At 35.9% G+C, this 21,557-nt stretch overlaps 2 protein-coding genes across 3 annotated transcripts; one reads left to right on the top strand and one right to left on the bottom strand.

Moving 5' to 3' along the window:
* Window positions 1-443: 443 nt before the first annotated feature.
* LOC106173788 (uncharacterized) lies at window positions 444-16,786 on the bottom strand. The gene is made up of 27 exons (XM_024076410.2): window positions 16,768-16,786; window positions 16,554-16,623; window positions 16,085-16,345; window positions 15,081-15,922; window positions 14,709-14,827; window positions 14,391-14,558; window positions 14,077-14,213; window positions 13,630-13,826; window positions 13,373-13,471; window positions 12,866-12,991; window positions 12,348-12,507; window positions 11,870-12,121; window positions 11,346-11,597; window positions 10,763-11,003; window positions 10,384-10,537; window positions 6,733-8,929; window positions 6,413-6,566; window positions 5,896-6,100; window positions 5,592-5,725; window positions 5,225-5,346; window positions 4,904-5,020; window positions 4,605-4,775; window positions 4,186-4,356; window positions 3,756-3,976; window positions 3,029-3,112; window positions 2,635-2,799; window positions 444-2,335 (listed from the first exon to the last, which is right to left on the bottom strand). Exons 2-27 carry the CDS (start codon window positions 16,620-16,622, stop codon window positions 2,128-2,130), a joined length of 7,026 nt encoding a protein of 2,341 aa, XP_023932178.2. The 5' UTR covers window position 16,623; window positions 16,768-16,786; the 3' UTR covers window positions 444-2,127.
* Window positions 16,787-17,180: 394 nt separating this feature from the next.
* Window positions 17,181-20,717, top strand: LOC106173809 (uncharacterized). 2 transcript variants are annotated; one of them, XM_013555059.3, is made up of 2 exons: window positions 17,181-17,332; window positions 17,641-20,717. In XM_013555059.3, the coding sequence occupies exons 1-2, from the start codon at window positions 17,328-17,330 to the stop codon at window positions 19,058-19,060; spliced, it is 1,425 nt and encodes a 474-aa protein (XP_013410513.2). In that variant the 5' UTR covers window positions 17,181-17,327; the 3' UTR covers window positions 19,061-20,717. The 2 variants fall into 2 exon arrangements, with proteins under 2 accessions (XP_013410513.2, XP_086854406.1); XM_086998280.1 differs by lacking the exon at window positions 17,181-17,332 and adding an exon at window positions 17,352-17,518.
* Window positions 20,718-21,557: the final 840 nt, after the last annotated feature.

The raw sequence follows: 21,557 nt of genomic DNA, 5'->3' as shown, positions 1-21,557 counted from the left end.
CGTTTAACAAAAACTCACTTTTCAAATTTTTATCTAGACAATTTGAGATATACACAAGCTTCGAATTTTTAATTATTTCTATTGGATATGTCGTGGGCATAAAATGTTATAGTATAATGAGGACCACAGACAGTGAATTTCACTTTAAATTCTAAACGAAAAAAAAAAATGCACACCTATCATACCCAGCTTATCCCCAACTGAAGGTCAGTTTTTGTTGAACTCTGGAAAAAATCTTGCACATTTGTTCATTTAATGACCAGTATGTATCAAGTTTTTTTTTAATCTGATGAAATCAAAAAAATAACATAAACCTCACTCTCATGCAAATTGCCTCCAACCATAATCATTGCTATGGCTAAGTAATTGATTGAAATTCTAATGGTACAAATTAACTCCACGGTTAGTGAAAAATAAGCATGAACAGAAATTTGAAAAGACAATAACAATTCAAGTATTTATTCGTCAAATTATCCCAGGTTGTAACACCAACTATCCCATTTGGTATGCTATCTTATGGGTTCTACTGAAAACAAACATTTGATATCATTTAAAAATAAATCTTACATAACTTTTCGTATAACAAGATTACAAACATTCTAATTTCTACAAACATGTGATATCGATAAAATTGAATTATCATCAATCTACTCACATAAGATTACTAAACTATTCAAATAACCCCACCATTTCCAATTCCCCATTCCTGAATTAGGATGCTTCTATTATAAAGGGACTGCTTTGAAACATTTGAGAAATTCCACATTTATTGACACATGCCAAATTGATTTAATATAATAAAATTATTTAGCAGGAGTTTTACTCAATATTTTGTCAAGAATGAAGTCGTTGCAAGAACATTTATTAGATCCAAAAAGGGCAACATGTCATATAAATTACTTTCTATCTGAAGAAATGTTCCTTGAGGAGGCAAAGTGCTACTTAGCCAAAGGTAACAGAATTATTCTGATAAGAAAAACTTTTACAGGATATTAAAAGATATCGTTTAATTCACTGGTATAAGGCTTCGTTCACATGCAATGTCTATTTTCTAATTTCTATTTGCGCTATCTTATGATCACGGTCTGTGCCCTGAATATCCCGCCGCGTAATTACTGGCAGCGCGAGCCAGTTACTTATAGTAACTTATAGTAACTGGCTCGCGCTGCCAGTAATTACGCCGCGGGATATTCAGGCCACAGACCGTGATCATAAGACATACCGCAAATAGAAAATAGAATTTAGAAAATAGACATTGCATGTGAACGAAGCCTTACTGTCCCTTTCAAATTTCATGACAAATCACAAAGACTGGCGCTGTATTTTCAACACATCACTAACAAGATATTTATTTGAATTCACCTTTTCTATTGTTTAATGAAAAACAAACCACCTAATAAGGATTCCAAGAGCTTATTTTAATAAAGTGACCCAATATAATCTCCAAAACAACATTAACCTTCTCATCAGTCAGACTGGTAGATACTGCTACGATAAGCAAATAATAACCAGTTGTAACAGATTTGAAATAATCCAGAACCCAATGTAAACCTAGGCACAAGAAGTGTTCCAGACTAAGCTGCATTCATGCTTGGTTCATCTTTGACAAGCTGCCCAATTACTGCCAGCATGTGAATAGGCTCAATACATTAATCTCTCTTTTGTATATCTCAAAACCTAAACAGCATTGATCTCTGAATTTGACAGATTCTTACTGAATGGAGAAAAAACTACTGATAATCTCATTTTTATCCACCTGAGATATTAAGCATTTCTACACTTCATCATTAATACTGAATGAGCTATCAATGAATTTGAGAAATCCTTACTGAATGAAAAACAAAAACTAATTTTTCTTCCACCTGAAATATTTAGCATATCTACTCTTAATCATCAATTATGAATGTGCATAATATTATGTTTTCTAAAGTATCCAAGACTTCCTTGTCATAGGACAGATGTACCACACACAATTTTTATCATTGTTGCTGGGCAAACCATGGTGGAATATCACCTCTACAATGGCTCTTGTTTTCTTTGACTATCCACAGTAAAATTGCACACTGATTTCAATGCACCCAACCAATATCCTAAGGTTAAATAGAGGTTGGATGGGCACAATTATTGCTATTTTGTAGTCAATGCTACAGGCAGTCCATACACCACAGGTGCTGCCCCTATGATGTGTGGCAGCCTACAGCTGTCCCTGGCTTGTTCAATGTGTTCCAAGAGCATGGGATCACTCTCTCCAGGTAACCAGGCCTTGAGCAGGTTTTCCAGGAAACGGTCAATGTCTCTGTCTGTTACATCCCACAGGTTGGCAACTATACATGGACTGCAAAAGAGATGCAACTTTATGAAATATCCCCTTTTTTTCCTGCACAGCCAATATATGTATCCTGACAATAGTTTTGAGGTATTTTACAGCTTTAACTGTAAGTCTGTATTTTTTAAATCACAAATGGATTTCCTTTTATATTTGAACTGCACTTTAAGTCTACAGATAAAGATTTAAGACCTCAATTTCACTGATCCTAGCACAATCAAGAAAAAAGAAATAAAATAGAACCCTGTATAGGGAACACTCCTCTTGAAAATACAAAATGTTTTCATGTCACAAAAGGTTTTCATTACCATCCAGCCATGAAGTAACTGAGTATCATCCCAGCTGGGTCCAGTGCCCCTATGTTGTTCAGTCTACCACTACTACACCCCATCAGTAGCACTGCAGGACGGCACTGGAGGTTTTGTATATTGTCGCCATGGAGATATTTACTTCCTGTCCCATGACCACAATAGCTGAAGGGAGATACATAAACGTATTTAATATTAATTTGAGATAATCGAAATAATATGCCTTTAATCATAACACAGGCAAACTTTAATTTAATATGCATGAGCATTTTAAAATAGCATTTTTCTAAACTAGTAATGGTGCCAAACAACTTTTACTTGGGGTTCTTTTTATTGTTTTAATATAAGTGTTTCAGATAATTCAACTGTCTTAAAAGGTAATACTTTGACTCACATGAAGAGGTCTGGTTTGGTCAAAGCTTCCCTATATTGGTCTGATGTTGGTGTTTTGCCAACTACACCCCTCCAAGTCTTTTCACTACAAGAAATGAAAAATAGAACACACATATTGAAAAGTCAATAGAATTTACTTATATTTTAATGGAACTGCAATTTTAGAGAATAATAAAATTCAGAGCATTAAACAGATCTTAAACTATCGCAATTCCAATATTAAAGGTAATATATTTCGTCTCAGGGATTTTTTAGTCAGTGCAAAACGATCAACAACATAATTACAGCTTGTCCAAGGGAGGAAATATCGTTTCTTGACTTCATGTAATGAAATTGAGACATATGCCAGAGGCCTACAGCACACCCTTGAGACATCATCATGAGCCCCAATACAATAAAGGGTGTAAAATTTCAGAAAAAAATTATGCACATCATGCTTAAAATAAATTATTCTACTCCTGTGAGAATGATACAAGTCTAAGCTTTAAATGAGCGTTGTAAAACATCTTCATTATTGCAGTAACACAGGTTAACCCTCTTCTATCAGTCATAAAACACAGAGTCAAAAAACAAAGATAATGTTTAAAATATTCTTGGTCAAAGTTGGCTTATGGAATCGCACTTCAAAATATTCATATATAAGTCAGTCTGTAAGTAGAACTCAAACTTAAAAATGTAAGAAGATGCAAGCAACAAACAGATCACACAAACCATTAATGGAAACTTACCCCTCAAACCAGTCTTCAAAATGCTTTTGGGTATGAGGTAAATCATTGCCTGGGTTGAGAATATAGTAGGTCTTCTCTGGGTCAATCCCCTCATTCAAGATAGACTCCTTATTGCTCTCAATACTGCTGAGGAAGGCTCCCAGTAAGTGCAAGGACGGAAGGCGAGTCACTGGGTGAGATCTTAACATGGGGAGACTCTCAAAGGGAAAATGCTGGAGCATCTGGCAATAAGATCATAACACATGGTAAGTGAGGGTAAAAGGGCAGCAATTTACCTCAGTTTATTCATTTCTCCTATTCTAAATAAGATTGTTTGTGAAGGAGTGTGAGGATATCATTGAAACAACAATAACAAAAGTAGTATATGGCAAACATATTTTTTCTTTATGGTTTATATTAAAAAATTTTAAATATGAGAATGGTAAATTACCTTGTCAAGTATAAGTATGATGGGCTGTCTCTTTCCTATGCACAGGTTCAACTGTTTAGCGTGTCTCCTAATGAAGCTGGTCACGTGTTCTGTATCCCCATTTTCTAACATTGTGCTTAATGCTTCTTTTATATCACCATCACTCAACAAGTGTGAAGAATCAATAAGGACCTGTTTAGATAATGCAGGACATGAATTTGATCAGTTGTCCACTACAGTTTTTCATTTTCTATCTGATAGCAGTAACCATCAACTTTTTTAAACAAAATTTTTACTTTCTATGAACAAACATAGTTTTTATGGATTAATACAAAACTGGTACCAGATACCAAAAAAAAAAAAAAAAGAAGAAGAAGAAATATGCAACAATTTGAATATTTGTTATACAAATTCACCTATTATTCACAAGAGCAACATACCTCAATAGCTTGCTTCAGTTGAGGTTTACTGACTTTAGAGATTTTGATTGTTTTGAGAACAGCAAAGGCTGCTTTGCTAAGGTTTTCAGCATCATCGTCATTGCAGTGTCGTCCCAGAAGCACCCCTCTCCATTCTCTAAGGCACTTGTTCTCTATGTAGCTCATCATATCCTGCATACAGACATAATCTCACACTATGCATACATGTGAACTTTCATAATTTGGATTTTTAACTTTTGGTATTTTGAACATTTAAAATATCTCTTTAACCAAAATTGAGTGTTTTAGACGGACATTACCTCGAGTCTTTCATCTAGTTCCCTCCTTGTGGTCCACCAAGCTACTTTCTCTGTCAGATTCATGCTTTCCTTACATGCTGTCATGATGGTGGCAAATTCTTTGTGCATTTCTCCATACTGGAAGGCAGAGATAATCCATATTTATCAGCAGATGTGCACTTAAGTTGATTTAAAATATTTATTAGAATGTTTCATTACTTCCTCAACTAGTTGAACAATACAATTCATTATCTCCCTGAAAAAGATTTGAACATGCCCAGCAGTAGACAATTAGCCTTATCCACAGTATAACACTACATGTTTATCTTTAACAACACTTACTGCAAACATGAACCCTGGGACTTTGACAATGAAGGGCTCTTGTTGTGATCTGTATCTGGTGATAACTAGTTTGCTATTCCCTCCTTCATAGATAAACCCAGACAACTGGCAAACTGTCCACTCTGGGGTGAGGAAAAGATACACTTGTATATGTAAGAAAACGCATTGTGTGTACATTTACTGTATACATACATACACACATAACATAAGAAAGATTATGCACTAGTAAGTACCTAAACTAATACAAGGACCATATCTTAATGTATGGTGAGATTGAGAGCACTGGTTTGTCAAAAGTCTGAAAATCAACATTGTTCTTTATTGAGGAAAACAGGGGTATATTTAGCTGCTATAATTAGTGTCTTACCCTTTGGCAAACTGTGACAAAATGCCTGAATGCTCTCAGGTGACTGATGAAAACTAAAATTCTTCTGCATCTTTTGTAATTCTTCTTGATATTGCACTGGATTGTTGTACGCTGCTGGCTCCTTGGCAAGCTTTCTGAAAAGATGCAAGGTTCCAACATATCAGTATTCATAAAACATCACTAATTCACCACATAAATAAACCTTTATAAAGTGAAAAGTGCATTACACTTATTTGAAAATAAAGTTTACCAACCACTTTGAGCCTTCAATTAAAATACAAGTTACTTCTTCTTTCCAACTTACTTGATCTTCTTGTTGCAGCTGGCTAACAAGGAATGTCTGAATGTGACAGCCACTGCCTCTGACATGTAGAATGCTGCAGCAGTAGGATCTCTCTCCACCAGCAAAAGCCCCAGCATATGACACACTTTACGGTACAGAAGCATAGGAGGAAACTGTCTTATAAGATTATAGGCCTTGTTCAGCAAAGCAATGCATTCTTCGGGATCTGAAATGAGACATTGGTGAGACCAAAATAAGTGGTGGACGAAAATATAACTCATGTATGACATTTTCTTGAATCATGAATTCTGAAATCAAGCTATAGGAGTTAAATTCATTAAGTGTATAACTGGAAAGTTAGAAAGAAAGGATTCACTTTAATGTTGCATGATGATCAACCCCACTTCTGTCAAACCTTTTTTTCTGTTCCTAAGAGCCACAGATGCCCTTCACAATCAGAATGTTGTAAAAATGGAAGGTTAACTACACTGAAAATATATAAGGAATTTTCACTTATAAAACAATCTATGTCCTTTACCTGCGAAAGTAACTTCAAAGTCATCTTCACCTTCACTCAGTTCATCTTTAAAAACTTGCACTTTCATTGTTTTTGCTGGTTTCACATTTTTCTTCCCATCTTCTTTGATAGTCCTTGGGGCTTCAACATCCTCGGCAGTATTAGTCAACTTGCCCTACAAAAAATTAAATTAAATTTCTAAACAAAATGTATCATTTTTTTCTTTTTTTGGTATACAGAAGTGAATTACAAAATTGGGTCAGCGCTGTTATGAATTCTACTTTAATTTAGTAATATTCTAGAATAGAAAAAAGGGCAATATTTAATATATAAATACATACACTCTTTGCTCTCCTTCCCCTCCCTCTAGTTGTCCTCTTTTCTTGTGGTGTGTCCCCAGCCCTCAGAACCTCTATTGATGCATCTAAACTGAAAACTTCTTCAGTCTTGTGTACTAGACCTGGACTGTCCAATGTGTCATGTACAAGAATGTCCACATCTACAGCTACTTCCTCCTCAACTATTGTTTCACTACAAGGTATAGCTACATCCTCGTCAGATTCGGATATATTCTCTCTCTGATGCTCTATAATATCCACCTTGGACCTAGTCATCCGCACTGGGCGACCACGGCGTTTTGGCCTCTCAGCAACAGCTGGACAAACCTCAATATCTTCCATGCCCTTTTCCTCTGCAGTCAATGCAGCTCCCTTGATCTTCCCTTTTCTTGCAGGGGCTTTGCAAGCCAGAGTGGTTGCAGGGGCTACATTGGCCATTGGGCTGTCAAAGGAGTAAACATCTCCTGGCACTGGAGATTGTAATAAGGGATTTGAAGCCAGGTATTTGCCATTTTTGACAGAACTGATGGAGGGTCTTGGGCTATTCATGTCAATGACTTTGAGACCATTCACAACACTTTTAGCATCAAGTTCATTAAGCAGTCTGGTATCCTTCCCACTGGGTAATACCACTGATGTTTCAGTTTCCACCTTGCGATTTGATACTGCTGCTTTTTTTCCCTTTCCTCTTGCAGTTGTTGATGTGGTTTTCCTTGTGCCTGTCCTCTTGTTTTTCGTGGATTTGATTTTGTCCTCTTCGCTATCACTATCTGCCATCAGCATGTCCAGAGCTGCTCTTCGACTTGACACACTCTTCGGCGTCTTCATTGCCATTGGAGTGAAAATCTCTTCCTTTTTCACTGCTCTGCTGCTGGCTTTTGGGGTCTTCAGAGGAAGGGGTGTCATCAAATTGGAAGCGAAATCAGTGGCCTCCTCATTTTGATAACCATTTTTTTCTCGCTTGCTTTTCTGGGGTGGACTCTTGAACAAAACAATGTCCCCATTCTCATCTGTTTTCCTTCTTCGTCTGTTGTTGGTTGATATTTCTTGAGTTGAATCACTGGATTCAGCAGAGGTTTTTCTCCCTTTTCTTCGAGCTGAAGGCTTTGTGATCTTCTCTGTTGGAACTTCTATGGGTATATTCTCTGTTGAGACCTTGCAACTGTCCACTTTGGGTTTCATTTTTGTTTTCTCATTTTTGCTAACCAAGTTAGTATCATCTAAGCCTGGCAAATTTCCTTCATCTTTCACATCCATGCGGTTAAGCATATCAGTTATATTGTTCAAAGTAGAATCCTCCTTGTTTGTTATTTCAACCTTCTGAAATTCATCATTCAGGTTAGACACAATGTTGTTGTAGTCACTTGGTTCTGCCATTCCTTTCAAACCAACAAGTGCCTGTAAATAAAACACAAATGCCCTCTCTTTCCAGAGGTTTACCAAGCCTGTCGCAGTACTAGAGTTGAGATGAGAAGCAGCTCTAGCTAATGCTCTTCTAGCGGGACCCCACTGGAGGTTGGTTTCAATCTTGGTATCTGCTGCTTGAATATAAAACTGCACACTCCATGGTAAAAATAGTGATTCCACAAGTTTGTCAATTTCTTTTTTTCCTTTGTACAAGTTATCACAACTCTTTGACATCAGGACCTGGGTGGACTTGTGGAAGGCAGTGTTGTAAAATTGCAGCCCTGTCTTGACAAGTGTGGCACATTCTGACACAGCAAACATTTCCATGGACAAACAGGCTAGTCCATGGATGTATTCCATGCTCAGGGTGTGAAGAATGAAATCATGACAGAGGACACAACTGCATTTGTTGCTGTGGGATAAATACACAGGAAGTTTACTTTCGTGCTTCCGGAGTGTTGGAGATGCACAAGGGTCCTCATTTCCACTGTCATTTTCATCACTTGGAATTGGATCTTCAAGGACTTTTCTTTTTAGGAAATCCAACCCTTTTTCACTATCATCATCATCTTCGTCAGATATGTCAAATCCAAAGCAATCATCTTTCTTTTTCTGCTGCTTCTCTGCCTTCTCATTTTCAACATCCATCTTTCCTGCCAGCTGCTTTTCAGGTTTTACAGTGTGTACCTCTGAGTTCAGAATGAAATGCACCATGTTCAACTTGGCTTCTGCATCAGTGAATTTTTCTGACAATGTATCCAGCTTGGCCAAGGACAGGAGGAACCCTGACAGTCTAAAATGTGAAAAAAAATCATGTCAATGGTACAAAGCATGGGTATCAGATGTTATTACAACTTAAACAGCTTAAAGCCAAAATAATGTAGCCTTCATAAAATATTCAATATTCCTTGCCAACTTAATACCAGCTTTTTTGGAATATAAATTATCATAACTCAGACATTTCTTGTTGTGTCTAACATTCTATCATACTGGAATACCATGGCTTCAGTTTAAGGTAGTAATTAACAGTAAATTGTCAAAATTTGGGTTTTTTCTGAATTTGTCAGTATTAGATAGATGAAATATCAACTACATATCAGCCTATCTTAAAATAATGGAAGTTTACAAATAAACCCGTAATTTTAGCCTAATTTCTGATTTACCCCTGTGGTAGCATGTCTGAGTTTTAAAGTAGGTCACACTTGTCCATATATGTGTTTGATTGGCAGCTCCACTGTGCAGCTGTATATTTCCCATCCTAGATTGCTGCTAAGCCTTTCACATTCTGTGAGTAACGTCGCGCTTTCACTTGCCAAACAATACTTTTCATTTTGAATTTATCAGTGAACTTAATTCTGAAATCTATTAAAGCTTTAAAAAGCAGACATATAGATGAGACGTATATGGGCAAAGGCACTCCCCCTAGGTGTCACGTGGTGAAGAAGGCTGACGTCACGACTAACATGGTGGCTGCTGTCAATGCATGGAGGGGGCCTCCGGTTGAAAATGTTCAATAATAATGTTGAAAATGGATGAAAGACATAGTGACAGTTACATAGGCAGTGAGTAGAGGGCTGAACCAGTATAAATAACTAAATTTCTCAGCTTGCCAATGCAGCTCACTGATTATATAACGTTGGAATCTCCGGGGAGCACTAAAAGGCTGATTTCTCTGCTTCAGTTTATGGCTTCAAGAGAACGATTTAGACCAGTGTCAAAATTAATTAGAACTCTCAACCGATGAAAGCTGGTATTCATTCGTTAGATCTAAGGTTTGTCTGAAAGTATGTGTCTGGGATTTCATAACATCAGCTCCATTTTCAACTTAGGCATGCTTTAGTTAGGCTAGGGGGTCTCGTTGAACTGGAAACCAAGTTTATTTTGATATCTCTGCTAATTTAACACATATCGCTAATTTGAGGCGCATTCTTGTTGATCCCTGTGAGGGCTCACGAGTCAAGCTGTCTACACATGTCCATTTGTAGTGGACTTCTAGTTTTTAAGGTGTAAAGATCATGTTGAGCACACCTATTAAGCATTATATCTCATTACGTAACGATTACATAATAAAATAAGGATATGAAATGAAGAGCTGTTCAAATAAGCTTTCTATTGATATGTAACATGTTGGTATATCTTGGCCGGTTTAGAAGATAGCTACCCCTGTTATCTACATCCTTAAATGACTACAGTACATGCCTTCATATAGCTGTTCCAGGTATTTATCTAAAAGAAACCCTAGCTTACCTTCTAGGCATGTTAAACTCCTGTGCCAATATCATCCCCTCTTTGAGGTAACACTTGGCTGCTCTGCTCTCCCCAATGTCCAGGTACATGTGTCCAGTGGCTTGTAGTGTGTCCAAGTACTCTGTCATGATGGACCACTTGTCCATTAGTGAGGCTGGAAAAATCAACAATAAATCTCGTAAAACATATTGGAAAAGGTCACTCATTTTGATTCATACTACAAAAAGTGTCCTCACATATTATCATCTAGCAACAATATTTATTTATTAATCAATTCACACAAATTTCTCAGAAATAAGCACAAAACCCAACACTTTAATTATAAAATATTTACAATGATGAACAACAACGAATATATATTAAACAATAAACAACATACCACTCTCTGAGGCTTTTCCCTGTAAGAATTTCCATACCCCAGTTAGCAGTGAACAAGCCTCATGCATTCTGTCCAGTGCATAATCCTCACACTCCTCTACTGCAGCATGGTACTGGGGCAAGGTCAACATCTTGGCCAGGCATCTCTTCATGGTGCCTTCCACTATACACCAGTCCCTTGTGCGTGCTGACACCAAGCTTTGCTGCTGGACCATATCAAATATATCTTGAGCTTCACTGAACTGTAAACCAAGAATCAGGCAGTATGACACATGAAAAACTGAACCAGACTAAAACATTTTTCAAAGAGAGGACGTGCAAATATATAAAATGGGCAAAAAACACATATAAAAATGCATAGGAGGGTCATGTTGTTTTACAATCTTTTATTTCAAGTTTCCAAGGATATCCTTGATAAAATTTTGATCAAATCAAACTAATAAACATCTCTTCAATTGAAGACACAAAAAATACTTTCTCTCTGCCATTTCTCTTATATTTAAAAGGATATTTAGACTATAAAAACCCTTAAATTTTGATAGAGAAAAAAAACATAAATTCGAGATCTTATTCAGTTAACAAACCTTTTGTGAGAGCAACATGACTTCTGCCACAGCTACCCTGTATTTCCACACAACATACTCCTCACTGGACCTATCAGGCTTCCATTTCTCTAACCAGCCATCCACCTGGTCCATCAGTGCCTTTGCTGACTGAGGCTGGTTTAGACTGCACAGCAACTGGATCTGCAAGGTGTGCAAGGACACACGCAAGGCAAAACTGATGTGATCACCCAAGTGGCTGGCTGCTGAGAGAGCTCTCAGTGCTTGCACAGGCTGAAAAGATTAAGAAATAAAACCTGAGGAACCACAAGCAGAATACATACTTCTAGAAAAGTAAGAGGAAGAATTTCATGTCGTGCCAAATAGCAAGTACTTCACTGAATCCTCTTCTGCTGAAAGATGAAGACGAGGTTTGTGAAGGGGACAGGATTTCAGACTCCTTTTTTGTCACTTAATCACAACATACTGAATCTCATATTGAAACTTGATGCATCTGACTTAACCTATCAATAAAAACAAAAATCCAATGACATTATGTAACATACTTTCCCAGCCATCTTGTATAACTGTGCCACCTGGAGAAGGCCCTCAGAAGTTACAACACAGTCCCTCACACAATCTGCTCTGCAACCATCTGGTAGTATAGCAGACCACAGGTCAAGTGCTTTATCCAGGTTGGCAATGGCTTGGTTCTCCATATGCAGTGTGAACACTGGGCCATTCAGTACACAATTTTCTTCTTCAGGTGTTGGAGAACCAGCACGTTCCACTGCCTCATCAGTTGCTCCCAGATTAGACTGAAATAATAAATGCATTGATAAATTAAAAAAAAAACTTTACCTAAAAATTGATTTGTTACTTTATAAAGCACCATTTGTATCTTTTAATCTCACATGAAAATTTTCTTGACAGACAGAAACATAAGGGTGGTATATAAAGTGAAAATCATATGGGTATTTCCAAATAATCTAGCTGCTATGTTAATGTAAGTGTAACATCTGTATATGATTGAATAGTATATACCTGTGACTCAGTTGTTATGCTTTCTGCCTCACATACATATAGCCAGAAAAATGCTCTTGCCAACACATCCTTCAATATTGACGCTGTATATTTTTTGCCATTTCTTTGTTGTTCTTTCTCAAGCAGAGCAATTGCCTTCTTACAGTTTTCCACTGGAGACCTAGATTTTTGGGAAGAAAAATATTAACATAAATCTACTGGCAATGGTACAATCCCTTATTTGATAAATTGGCAACATATGAATTTCAAGAAAGACAAAGATGAATTATAATAATATTCAATTAAATATTGCCTTTGATAAAACAATAGATTGTTTATTGCTTTAAGATGCATTGGCAATAAATAGTTTTAAAAAACCAATACTTAACTCTCAAGACATGCTCAGGGCAAGAAAGAAAAAAAAAAGCAACAGTGAAATGACATAAACAGAAACTGAATGGTTTTTTTTATAAATCAACACCCTAAATATTTCCTTTTCTACCACAAAAGGTAAACAGGTAGTACCATAAGATACATACTTCCAGTCTTCTTTAGCCAGTAAGAGCACTGCACTGTCAATCAAAGCCTCAGCTTGCACCACAGGACTGGAGGAGGTGTCGATCAATTTCTGTATTATTTCTCCCTGGTCTTCAAGATTCAAAGTCCTAGCCAAGTCAAAAGAAAATGTAATTTAACTGCAAGTAAGGAAAAAAATTAGCTTTAAAACTTCGGTATTACTTTCTGGTAAGAAAATGGTTTTTGCAGAATTATGACTTAATATATCTATATGTAATATTTCACAAATCTCAACGAACACCTGTTACCATGTGCCACAAAATATCTTTAAATTATCTATATTAAAGACAAGCTCAGATATCAGAATAATAGCTATTACTGCCGTTTTTGTGGTACAACAGAATTCAATATATTATATTTCTATGAGTTGTTCACAATGTTTTTATTGTGAAATATAGATCTAATATGAAGAGTTATTATCCCTTTAATAAAATTTCATAAAAAGCAAGATGAGAGAAAATATAACTCACTTAATGTTTCTGTGAGCTTTCAGTTCACTTTCGAGAAAATCAACTTTGTCTCCTTCCTGAAGGTCTCCTCCATTTTCTTCAATAGCATCCAGCAGCAATCTACAAATTTAGGAAAAGGCATTGAGACATAAAACACCAGAAATTACACCATTTTACAAAAGGTATTGACTCCGTGCTAAAAACTTTCATGATAAATGAGAAAGAAAACATAAAAGTGTTTGCTGACTTAAGTAAAAACATATGCATCTAGCACTGACCCTGGTTTCAACTGTTCACTAGTTTCCGCCTTAGAAATATCCCTCTTAATCTTCACCCATATTTCTGCTGCAGATTTGTGGTTACATGGACCCTGATCCAACAGAACGCCCTGAACAACAGCCTCCATTGCTTCCTTATACCTGCCGCACCTACGCAAACTCTCTGCCAGATACTCAAAGCGCCTGTACAGCTGAAACTGCAAATACATGTCAACATTTAAATTTAAACTATTTTTGACCACTGATAGAGCCAATTTGCATTTTGCCTTACATTTCAGTTAAAATTACGTTGAAATTCATGGCTTCAGTTAATCTTATATGTTAAATAATGAAATACAATTTGATTTAAAAGCCTGTTATTAATTTACAAAATGAATAATACAATAAAAAACAAAATTCAATAAATTATCATCTTTACATTTTGAGCGTTGAGTAAAGATACTCTACCTCAGACACCTTTTGACTGTCAGAATCAGATTTGCTCCATGCTGCAAAGTGCTCACAGGCAAACTGATAGAAGTCCACTGCATGGGAGTACTCAGCATTCATAAAAAAATGACCAGCAAATTTGTATGCATGGAAGCCTAATTAAAAAAAAAATAACAAAGCATTATGAATGCAGGCATGTAACAAACATGTCAAACAAACTGAATAAGCACTTCACAACAAACAGTCTTTAGTTTTTTATCTGCTTGTGCTTCTTGGACAATTGTTTGCAATTATGTCACTTTTGCCACCCTAAAGTATACTTTAAAACAAACCTAAAAAGTAATGCTCTTGTCCTGTCATGCTGCATTTTCTTGTCTTCTCTACTGAAGTGTAGCACATTTCCAAATCCTTAACTGCCTGAAGACACTGCTTTTGCACATAACTCCTGTTAGTATCTTTTGTGAGATCTCCTTTAGATTCCCCTTGAGCAAGTGGTGACCCTACACAAAGTGAATAAGCATGAAAGTTAACAAAGTGACAATATCTTTCAGAGTAAGTGTGCACAATTACAAGCAAGTAAATGACCTTCAGAATGTAAATATTTCATCAACTGAAATATGGCAACAGGAAGTACTTCCTTTTTTTCTCACTTTGTGTCCTGATTAGTCGTTCCAAAAGAACAGTCAGTTGTAGGGTCCGAGCCTCAATTTCTTTGCCTTTCAATATCTGGCTTGATTTCTTGCCCAAGTCTTGCTTTAGACAGTTTTCTCTAAAAAATTAATTACAAGGTATACAAGAAAAAGAAGAAATGATTTCTAGATAAGCATATTATATCAGAAAATTTAACTAAAGAAAATCTATTTCAATATTGAATAAGTGTTTCAACTTGTCAGCCTTAAGAGGGACAAACAATATACTAACAAGAATCTGTTATAATTATAATGACAGATTAAATCTTAATGCCAGTCAAGATGTCTTACATCCTACTTTTAAAATACCACAAACTAATTTGCATACAATACCTTAGCAATGTAATGTAGGTTTCCATAAACTGTGCTATACTGTCTATGACCTCTGAGGTAGCTTCTTGAAAACACTTTGACTTCACTAGGACGTCTAATTCAGCTTTCAGAAGAGAGCATGATTCAAGGATTGCACTTTCCGTACTTAAGGTATTTTTCTGTTCCCTAAGCACACTGGCCATTTCTTTTATATCCAAGTTTAAATTGTCCCAGAGTTTTTGTAACCCCTCAAATTTCATCAGCGGGATTTCTTTCACAAGCACAGCTGCTTCACATACAGACACACATACTTCTGAAACAAAATTAGCACTATCCTTGGGTCTAGATGAATAGCCCTCTTCATTTTGATTTTTAACGTCCTTGATTAGCAGTGTTGCCTTATCTGTAGCTTTGCACTTCATTAAAAACTGTATGAAATAAACCTCAGTCAACAAGAATGCTTTCTGACACTCCAGCATCTGATCAGAATTTTGATGACTCTCTGCTATCATTTCCCCAAGCACATCTGTCACAGATTTGCGAAACCTCATGCAGCAATCAATTAGCTGATCATGTAGCATTTTTCTTCCTATCACACATCTTGTTAAAACAACCTTGACTTTTTCCACCAGCTCATGAGGATCTCTGTTTTGTAATGTGTAAAACTGCAATGCAAGTTGTCTTATCATCAGCATCTCTAACGAATTTGATCCATTCTCTCCCTGCATGGCATAATTCCATAAGGTTGCATAACAGTTTTTAACAATGGAAAGAAATGTCTGGCTCTCGCTGCTATCCAATATTGTTGTTTTCAGCAGTTTGAAGAGATGCTGGGCAAGTTCCAATACAAACCGAAGAGAAACCTGTGAATTAAAGCGAGAAAATCTACTATCTGACACATATTCCATATTTCAAAGACATATTTCACTTTTACTTATTAGAAAAATTGAAACTAAGGACAGTTCTAAATGTTAATGACATACTACTCAAAGTCATGTGATTTGACACTTGCTAAAAATAATTACCTTCTTTGATCCTCTAGTTAAAATGTGATAGACCACTTTCTGTACTGTCAGTGGCTCTTTAAAATTTAAATGTTCCCATGTTTGATGGATACACTGTAAACAGGATTCAATAGAAGACCACAGTTCATCCACAACACTGGCTTTCACTGCATCCAGTGTGACCACACTGGCATGTAGAAAACGAACGCAAAACATGCCATAATGGGACTTTTCTGTAGCTGAAAACACATCTGGGTTTTCCAAGAGAGGGCCAAGATAATCCTAGAAAAATAGGATGAAACACTCTCATTTAGACTCTAGATGCATTTTACTTGTATCACATCTTAGACATTTATGTATGAGATCAAAACATATTAAGTCTCTTATAAATAAAGACAATTAGTTTGAGTTTTTTTATCAATTATTTATACTTTCCTTGGATTTCACTTCATTACAGTAAACAACAGCATTTAAAGCGAATTATACTTACCTTTAACAGTAACCCTAGGCTGTGAATCTGGCCATTCTTCAGATCCTCTATAATCAATTCACCAGCCATTCTAGAATTAAATTAGAAAGATTCTATTATTAAAACCTTGGTTTTTAAACGTTGGTTTCCTGATAGACATCAGAGACCTGTATGACGGAGTATACTTAAATCATGTCAGATATGTATTCAAAAGTATCAGAAAATTATATCTTACAGACGAAGGTAAGATGAGGCTGTTTTGAATTAAAGCAGTCTTGGTCAAGTTGGTGGCAGACGGTCAAGATTCCAAAGACGACAAACTAAATAGCTTGCAGTCAAATCAATTTAAATGCAAGTTATCCAAATATACACAATTGGTAATAACTGAAACTCACTGAAAAACTTTTAAAAGACAATTACCTGCTCTACATTTGATAATAAGGATATATAATCTGTTTTCATTCAAAAGCCATAGTTTATATCATTTAAAATGGCCGCCTTCAAGGGCACTCGAAAGGAAGGGCCGACTATTGGCTAAAAATTGAAGCAGACCGTATTAAATCTATCAGTGTCTCGTTTACATCATAATCTGGGTGGTGAGGAATCTAATTCAACTTTTATGAGATAAAGGCTACAATGCCACCAAAGATAAATATTATGAGGTCTCGAGAATAAAACCTTGGTTTTGGACAGTCTTGAAATAAATAAAGAGAGGGTAGACACCTATTGGTAATCCATTTCTGCTGGTAGTTCGCTGCTGAGGCGGCAGACAGCGCCGTTTTGACGTCTTCAGCTATGTTGTAAGTTCAAAACCCATTGTTAGTTCACATCAGTTCTGACGAAGAATTACTGCAATAGTATTTGGCATAGTTTCTGAGCTCTTATTCTCTTGTTAAATTAAGTTCGGCGCCAACGTGTTTCTAGAGGAGTAGAGAAAAAGTAAATGAGTTGCGCTTGCACTGCAGTGAAGTTCATGTAACGTTACAGTAAGTTGACGGTGTTTTTTTCGATATTAGAAGGTTGCCCTCTCATTCCTGTCACCTCTAATAATTTTACAGCGGATGAAACATTTGTTTCGAATATGTACATTCACTTTGTATTATTTCAGCGGGAAAGGAACTTCGTGCTTCACATTGTTTGAAATCCACCACGCTGGTAAGATGAGGCTTCATAGACACGGCAAGCTTGCCTTACTTTTGGCCTTAGCCTTGGTGTTTTGCTGGCTCTTACTCTATTTTGTAAGTTCATCGGGGACAAAAGAAGATCCAGACGAAACAAGAATTATATTGGCTCCTCCAATATGGGAAAAAAGAAAACTTCAGCAACCAGACGATCAGTTTTACAAAGAAAAAGAAGATAATGAATATGTACCTCAGGGTGATGGAACTTCAGTTTTGAAGCTGCCAGATCATGGTGGGATGATGACTGTCATAGATGACTGGGAAAGAGAACAGTTACATGGCCGTGGCCCTGTTGTGAGGAATAAGCAAGATGTATTTGGTGCTGATGATAAAAAATTTGTCTCCCAGAAAATGCTCACAAATCAAGAATCAGAACCAGGTGATTCTAAAACTAACAAGGATGCAGCAAATATCAACAACAGATTAGATAAGCTTGCAAAAGAGATGAAAATTCTGCTGAGTGACTTTGATGTCAAGAACCAAGATTCAAGTCAAAAGGAAAATTCAGTGGTCGTGCAAGAAACCAGTAGTTCGAAGGGCACTGTACCTCAGTCACCTCAGTACGTAGACAAAATTGCTATACTTACTCCAATAGCTAATGCTGAGAGTAGGCTAGATCGCTATGCTAACCTTATTAGGTCTTTGTCTTACCCACACAGTCTGATCTCTGTCATGTTTGGAGAAGACTCAAGTGGAGATGGGACTCTTGAAAAAGTCAAGGTTGTAGTAGATAGACTGAAACACGAGTTTCGTAGAGTCCAGTTCTTCCATTTCAGTGATAATTTTTATATAAAGCAAGACTGGTCAGAAATCCACAGGAAATCAATTCAGTTAAAAAGACGCTCCCACTTGGCTAAGTCACGCAACAATTTGATATTTGAAGGACTTAGAGATGAAGACTGGGCACTATGGATAGACAGTGATGTAACCAGTTTTCCAAGTGACTTGATACAAAAACTTTTGGCTGCAAAAAAAGACGTGGTGGTTCCAAGTTGCATGTCAATGGATGAGAGAGGTGATGTTCATCTCTATGACAGAAATACATGGCGTGAAACCAAGTCCTCTCTTGCCCTACAGAAAGTTCGATCTCCAGATTATCTCATGCTAGAAGGATATGATCAGAGTGAGAGGCTCTTTTTACCAGATTTAAAATCTGAAGGAGATGTAGTTCAAATAGATGGGGTTGGAGGATGTGTTCTGTTGATAAAAGCTATTCATCACAAGCAAGGTCTTATATTTCCCCCATTTATATTTGATCATCACATCGAGACAGAGGGTCTTGCCAAGATGGCAAAGGCAATGAATATATCTCTGTGGGGTATGCCAAATTTGGAAGTATATCATTGAGGATGCTGTCCACTGGTGTTGTCATTTATGTCCGTGAAAATATCTATAGATGAAATGGCCAGATATTTTGGCTTACATTATGTGCAAGTTTCCAATATCTCTAGTCGTGTCACTGTGAATTAACAGACCATGTCAATAATTGCATAATTTTACTTGCACAATTTAGAGGTATAACTAATTGTCAGATGTTTAACTGCTGGTAATATTTTTTATCTACATGTATTATCTTATTTCCAGTAATCGTATTTACATTCCTATATCACGGAAACATTCTCTACTTTATATCTGCGTGGTTAATTTTTTAAAAAATATTTTATTAGAAGCAACTTATCAGAGAGTAATTACTTATGATGTACAAACTGCACACTTTTTCTAATATTTTATTTCTTTTGTAGTTTTGAATAAATCATTCCAGAAACATGTGTACTTCTGATATGAAGCCATTTCACTTTTCAGACTTTTTAATTCAAATCTAAAAAGTGTAAAGTGTAAATTAGAAAACATTGAGAAAAATTGTGCACAGTTTGAATTAATGAAGTAATTACCATACAAACAATTAAATTGCGCATATTATATGAAAAAAAAACTATATTTTAAAAATGTACATGCTCTTATTGTTTAAGTAATTGGAGAGATCTGTTACAGGCATTCCTTAAATTGATATATGCATTTTTATTCCTAATGGAATTGCAACATTACTAAAAAAAAATGTAATTATTTTGTTGTTAAGCTTTTGCCCCTTGAAATATATGCAGATGGATTGTGCTTGTTGGTCATGATAGTGTTAAATATGGTGATTAATTTTAAGTGTGCATTTTTGTGAGCCGTTCTGTTCTGTAGGAATTTCATTTTCCTGGCATTTAGAACAAAATAATGTTCCCAGTAGGAAATTATTTATTTTGATATTTTTTTTACATAGTGCAGAAGAATACATTCAAAATTAGTAGCAAAATAAGATTTAGAAGTTTTAGTGCAAATATTACTTATTTTCGAAAATATTGATAAGATTTATCAGTGTTATGTCAATTTTTAGTCACATATATACCAAAATATATTTTTATTGTCAGGTAATTTTTGAAAATGAAGAATTATGGTTAAAAAATTTGTATATGCCACAAAATGGGCAAATGGCTTCAGTTGCTGGCATTATTATGCAACATTTCGCATTTATCAAAATGGGGTTAATAAGAGGGAGTTGGAGCAAAGGTAGTGTTTATAACATGCTGTTGTTCTTAATCTTAAGAGGGGGGTCGATATAACACTGATTGAGATAAGTTAATACCACTATAGTTCACTGCTGTTCAGTAGTCATGTTTTCACGTAATCTCATACTTTTACATAGTAACTTCTGCATTTAAAAGTTTTTTGTGTTTGAACAGTTGGCTGTTCATTAAGACAACCCTGGAGACCATGCTATGCAAAAACCCAATCTGTTTACATAATTCAGTAGCTTAGGTGCTAGATTGGTTCACTTTTTTTTTATAAATTAATTTTGATTTTCTTTTTCAGTTTTCTTTTTCAGTTAATGATGCATTTGTTTTTAAAACAAAGTCATTTATTTGAGTTGCACTGGCAAATTGAAAGTGTTAATGATCTGCAGATTTATCTTTGTAAGCTCTCAGTTGCTTACATGTTTTCAAATAAAGAAATATTTTCACTGAAGTGTTTTTTAGTAATCTCAAGCAGACGTGCTACTTACAAACGTCACATATTTTTGGTTAAAAGATTTTAAATTAAATGTACACGGTGTGGTGTTTTGAGTTATACAGAATATCTGTTGAAGGGAAAATATGAGCCAGATCTAGTGAGAAAATGTAGAATTTCCCTTTTAACCCCTTCATCAATAAACCACATATTAAATGCTTCATTGCCATCTGAGGTTCTGAATTATTCATGTGTAAAGGTTACATTTCCACTTGGGTATATTGTAATTTTGTATTGCCAGTTGCTGAACAGAGACAATTTCACTACACTAGTATTATAGTCATTTGTTAGGCTATGGGGACAATGTGTATTTATTTTTCAGTGTGAAGGGAAAGGAAGGTGTGGTTGGTATTGTGAGAACAATAAGAGTGTGAGGTTGGGCTAAAAAGGCACTCAAATATTATGCAAGTGTCCTGCCTACCAAATGTCCCTGTCAGGCAATAGATGCTTCTTGCTTTGGATAACTTGAAAACAGAACTATTGTAACACAACTTCAAGCCATTGAACAAAGGAGACAATTCCATCATGATTAGTTATAATAATTATATAGATCACCTGAACAATCAGTCTCAAGTACACCTAAAAATTGGGAATGTTAAAGTTATAATACTAAGGCTTTTGGGTCACCTAGCTATTGACCATTGATGTAGTTATATTGCATTGATTGGCAAAAAGACCTTAAATATTGTTAGCATTGGAAGTTTATGAATAGTATTCTTTTAAAAAACCCTGAGCAAGTGAATTGGCAACTATTTGAGAATTTGGGAATTTTCCTTTGATTATACAACAAAAA

This window comes from Lingula anatina, chromosome 1, assembly GCF_051362555.1.
Source record: "Lingula anatina isolate TDL-2025a chromosome 1, LinAna3.0, whole genome shotgun sequence".
Lineage (NCBI taxonomy): Eukaryota > Metazoa > Brachiopoda > Lingulata > Lingulida > Lingulidae > Lingula > Lingula anatina.
Note: the sequence above shows the minus strand (reverse complement) of the source record. Positions and strands in the feature narration are given on the sequence as shown.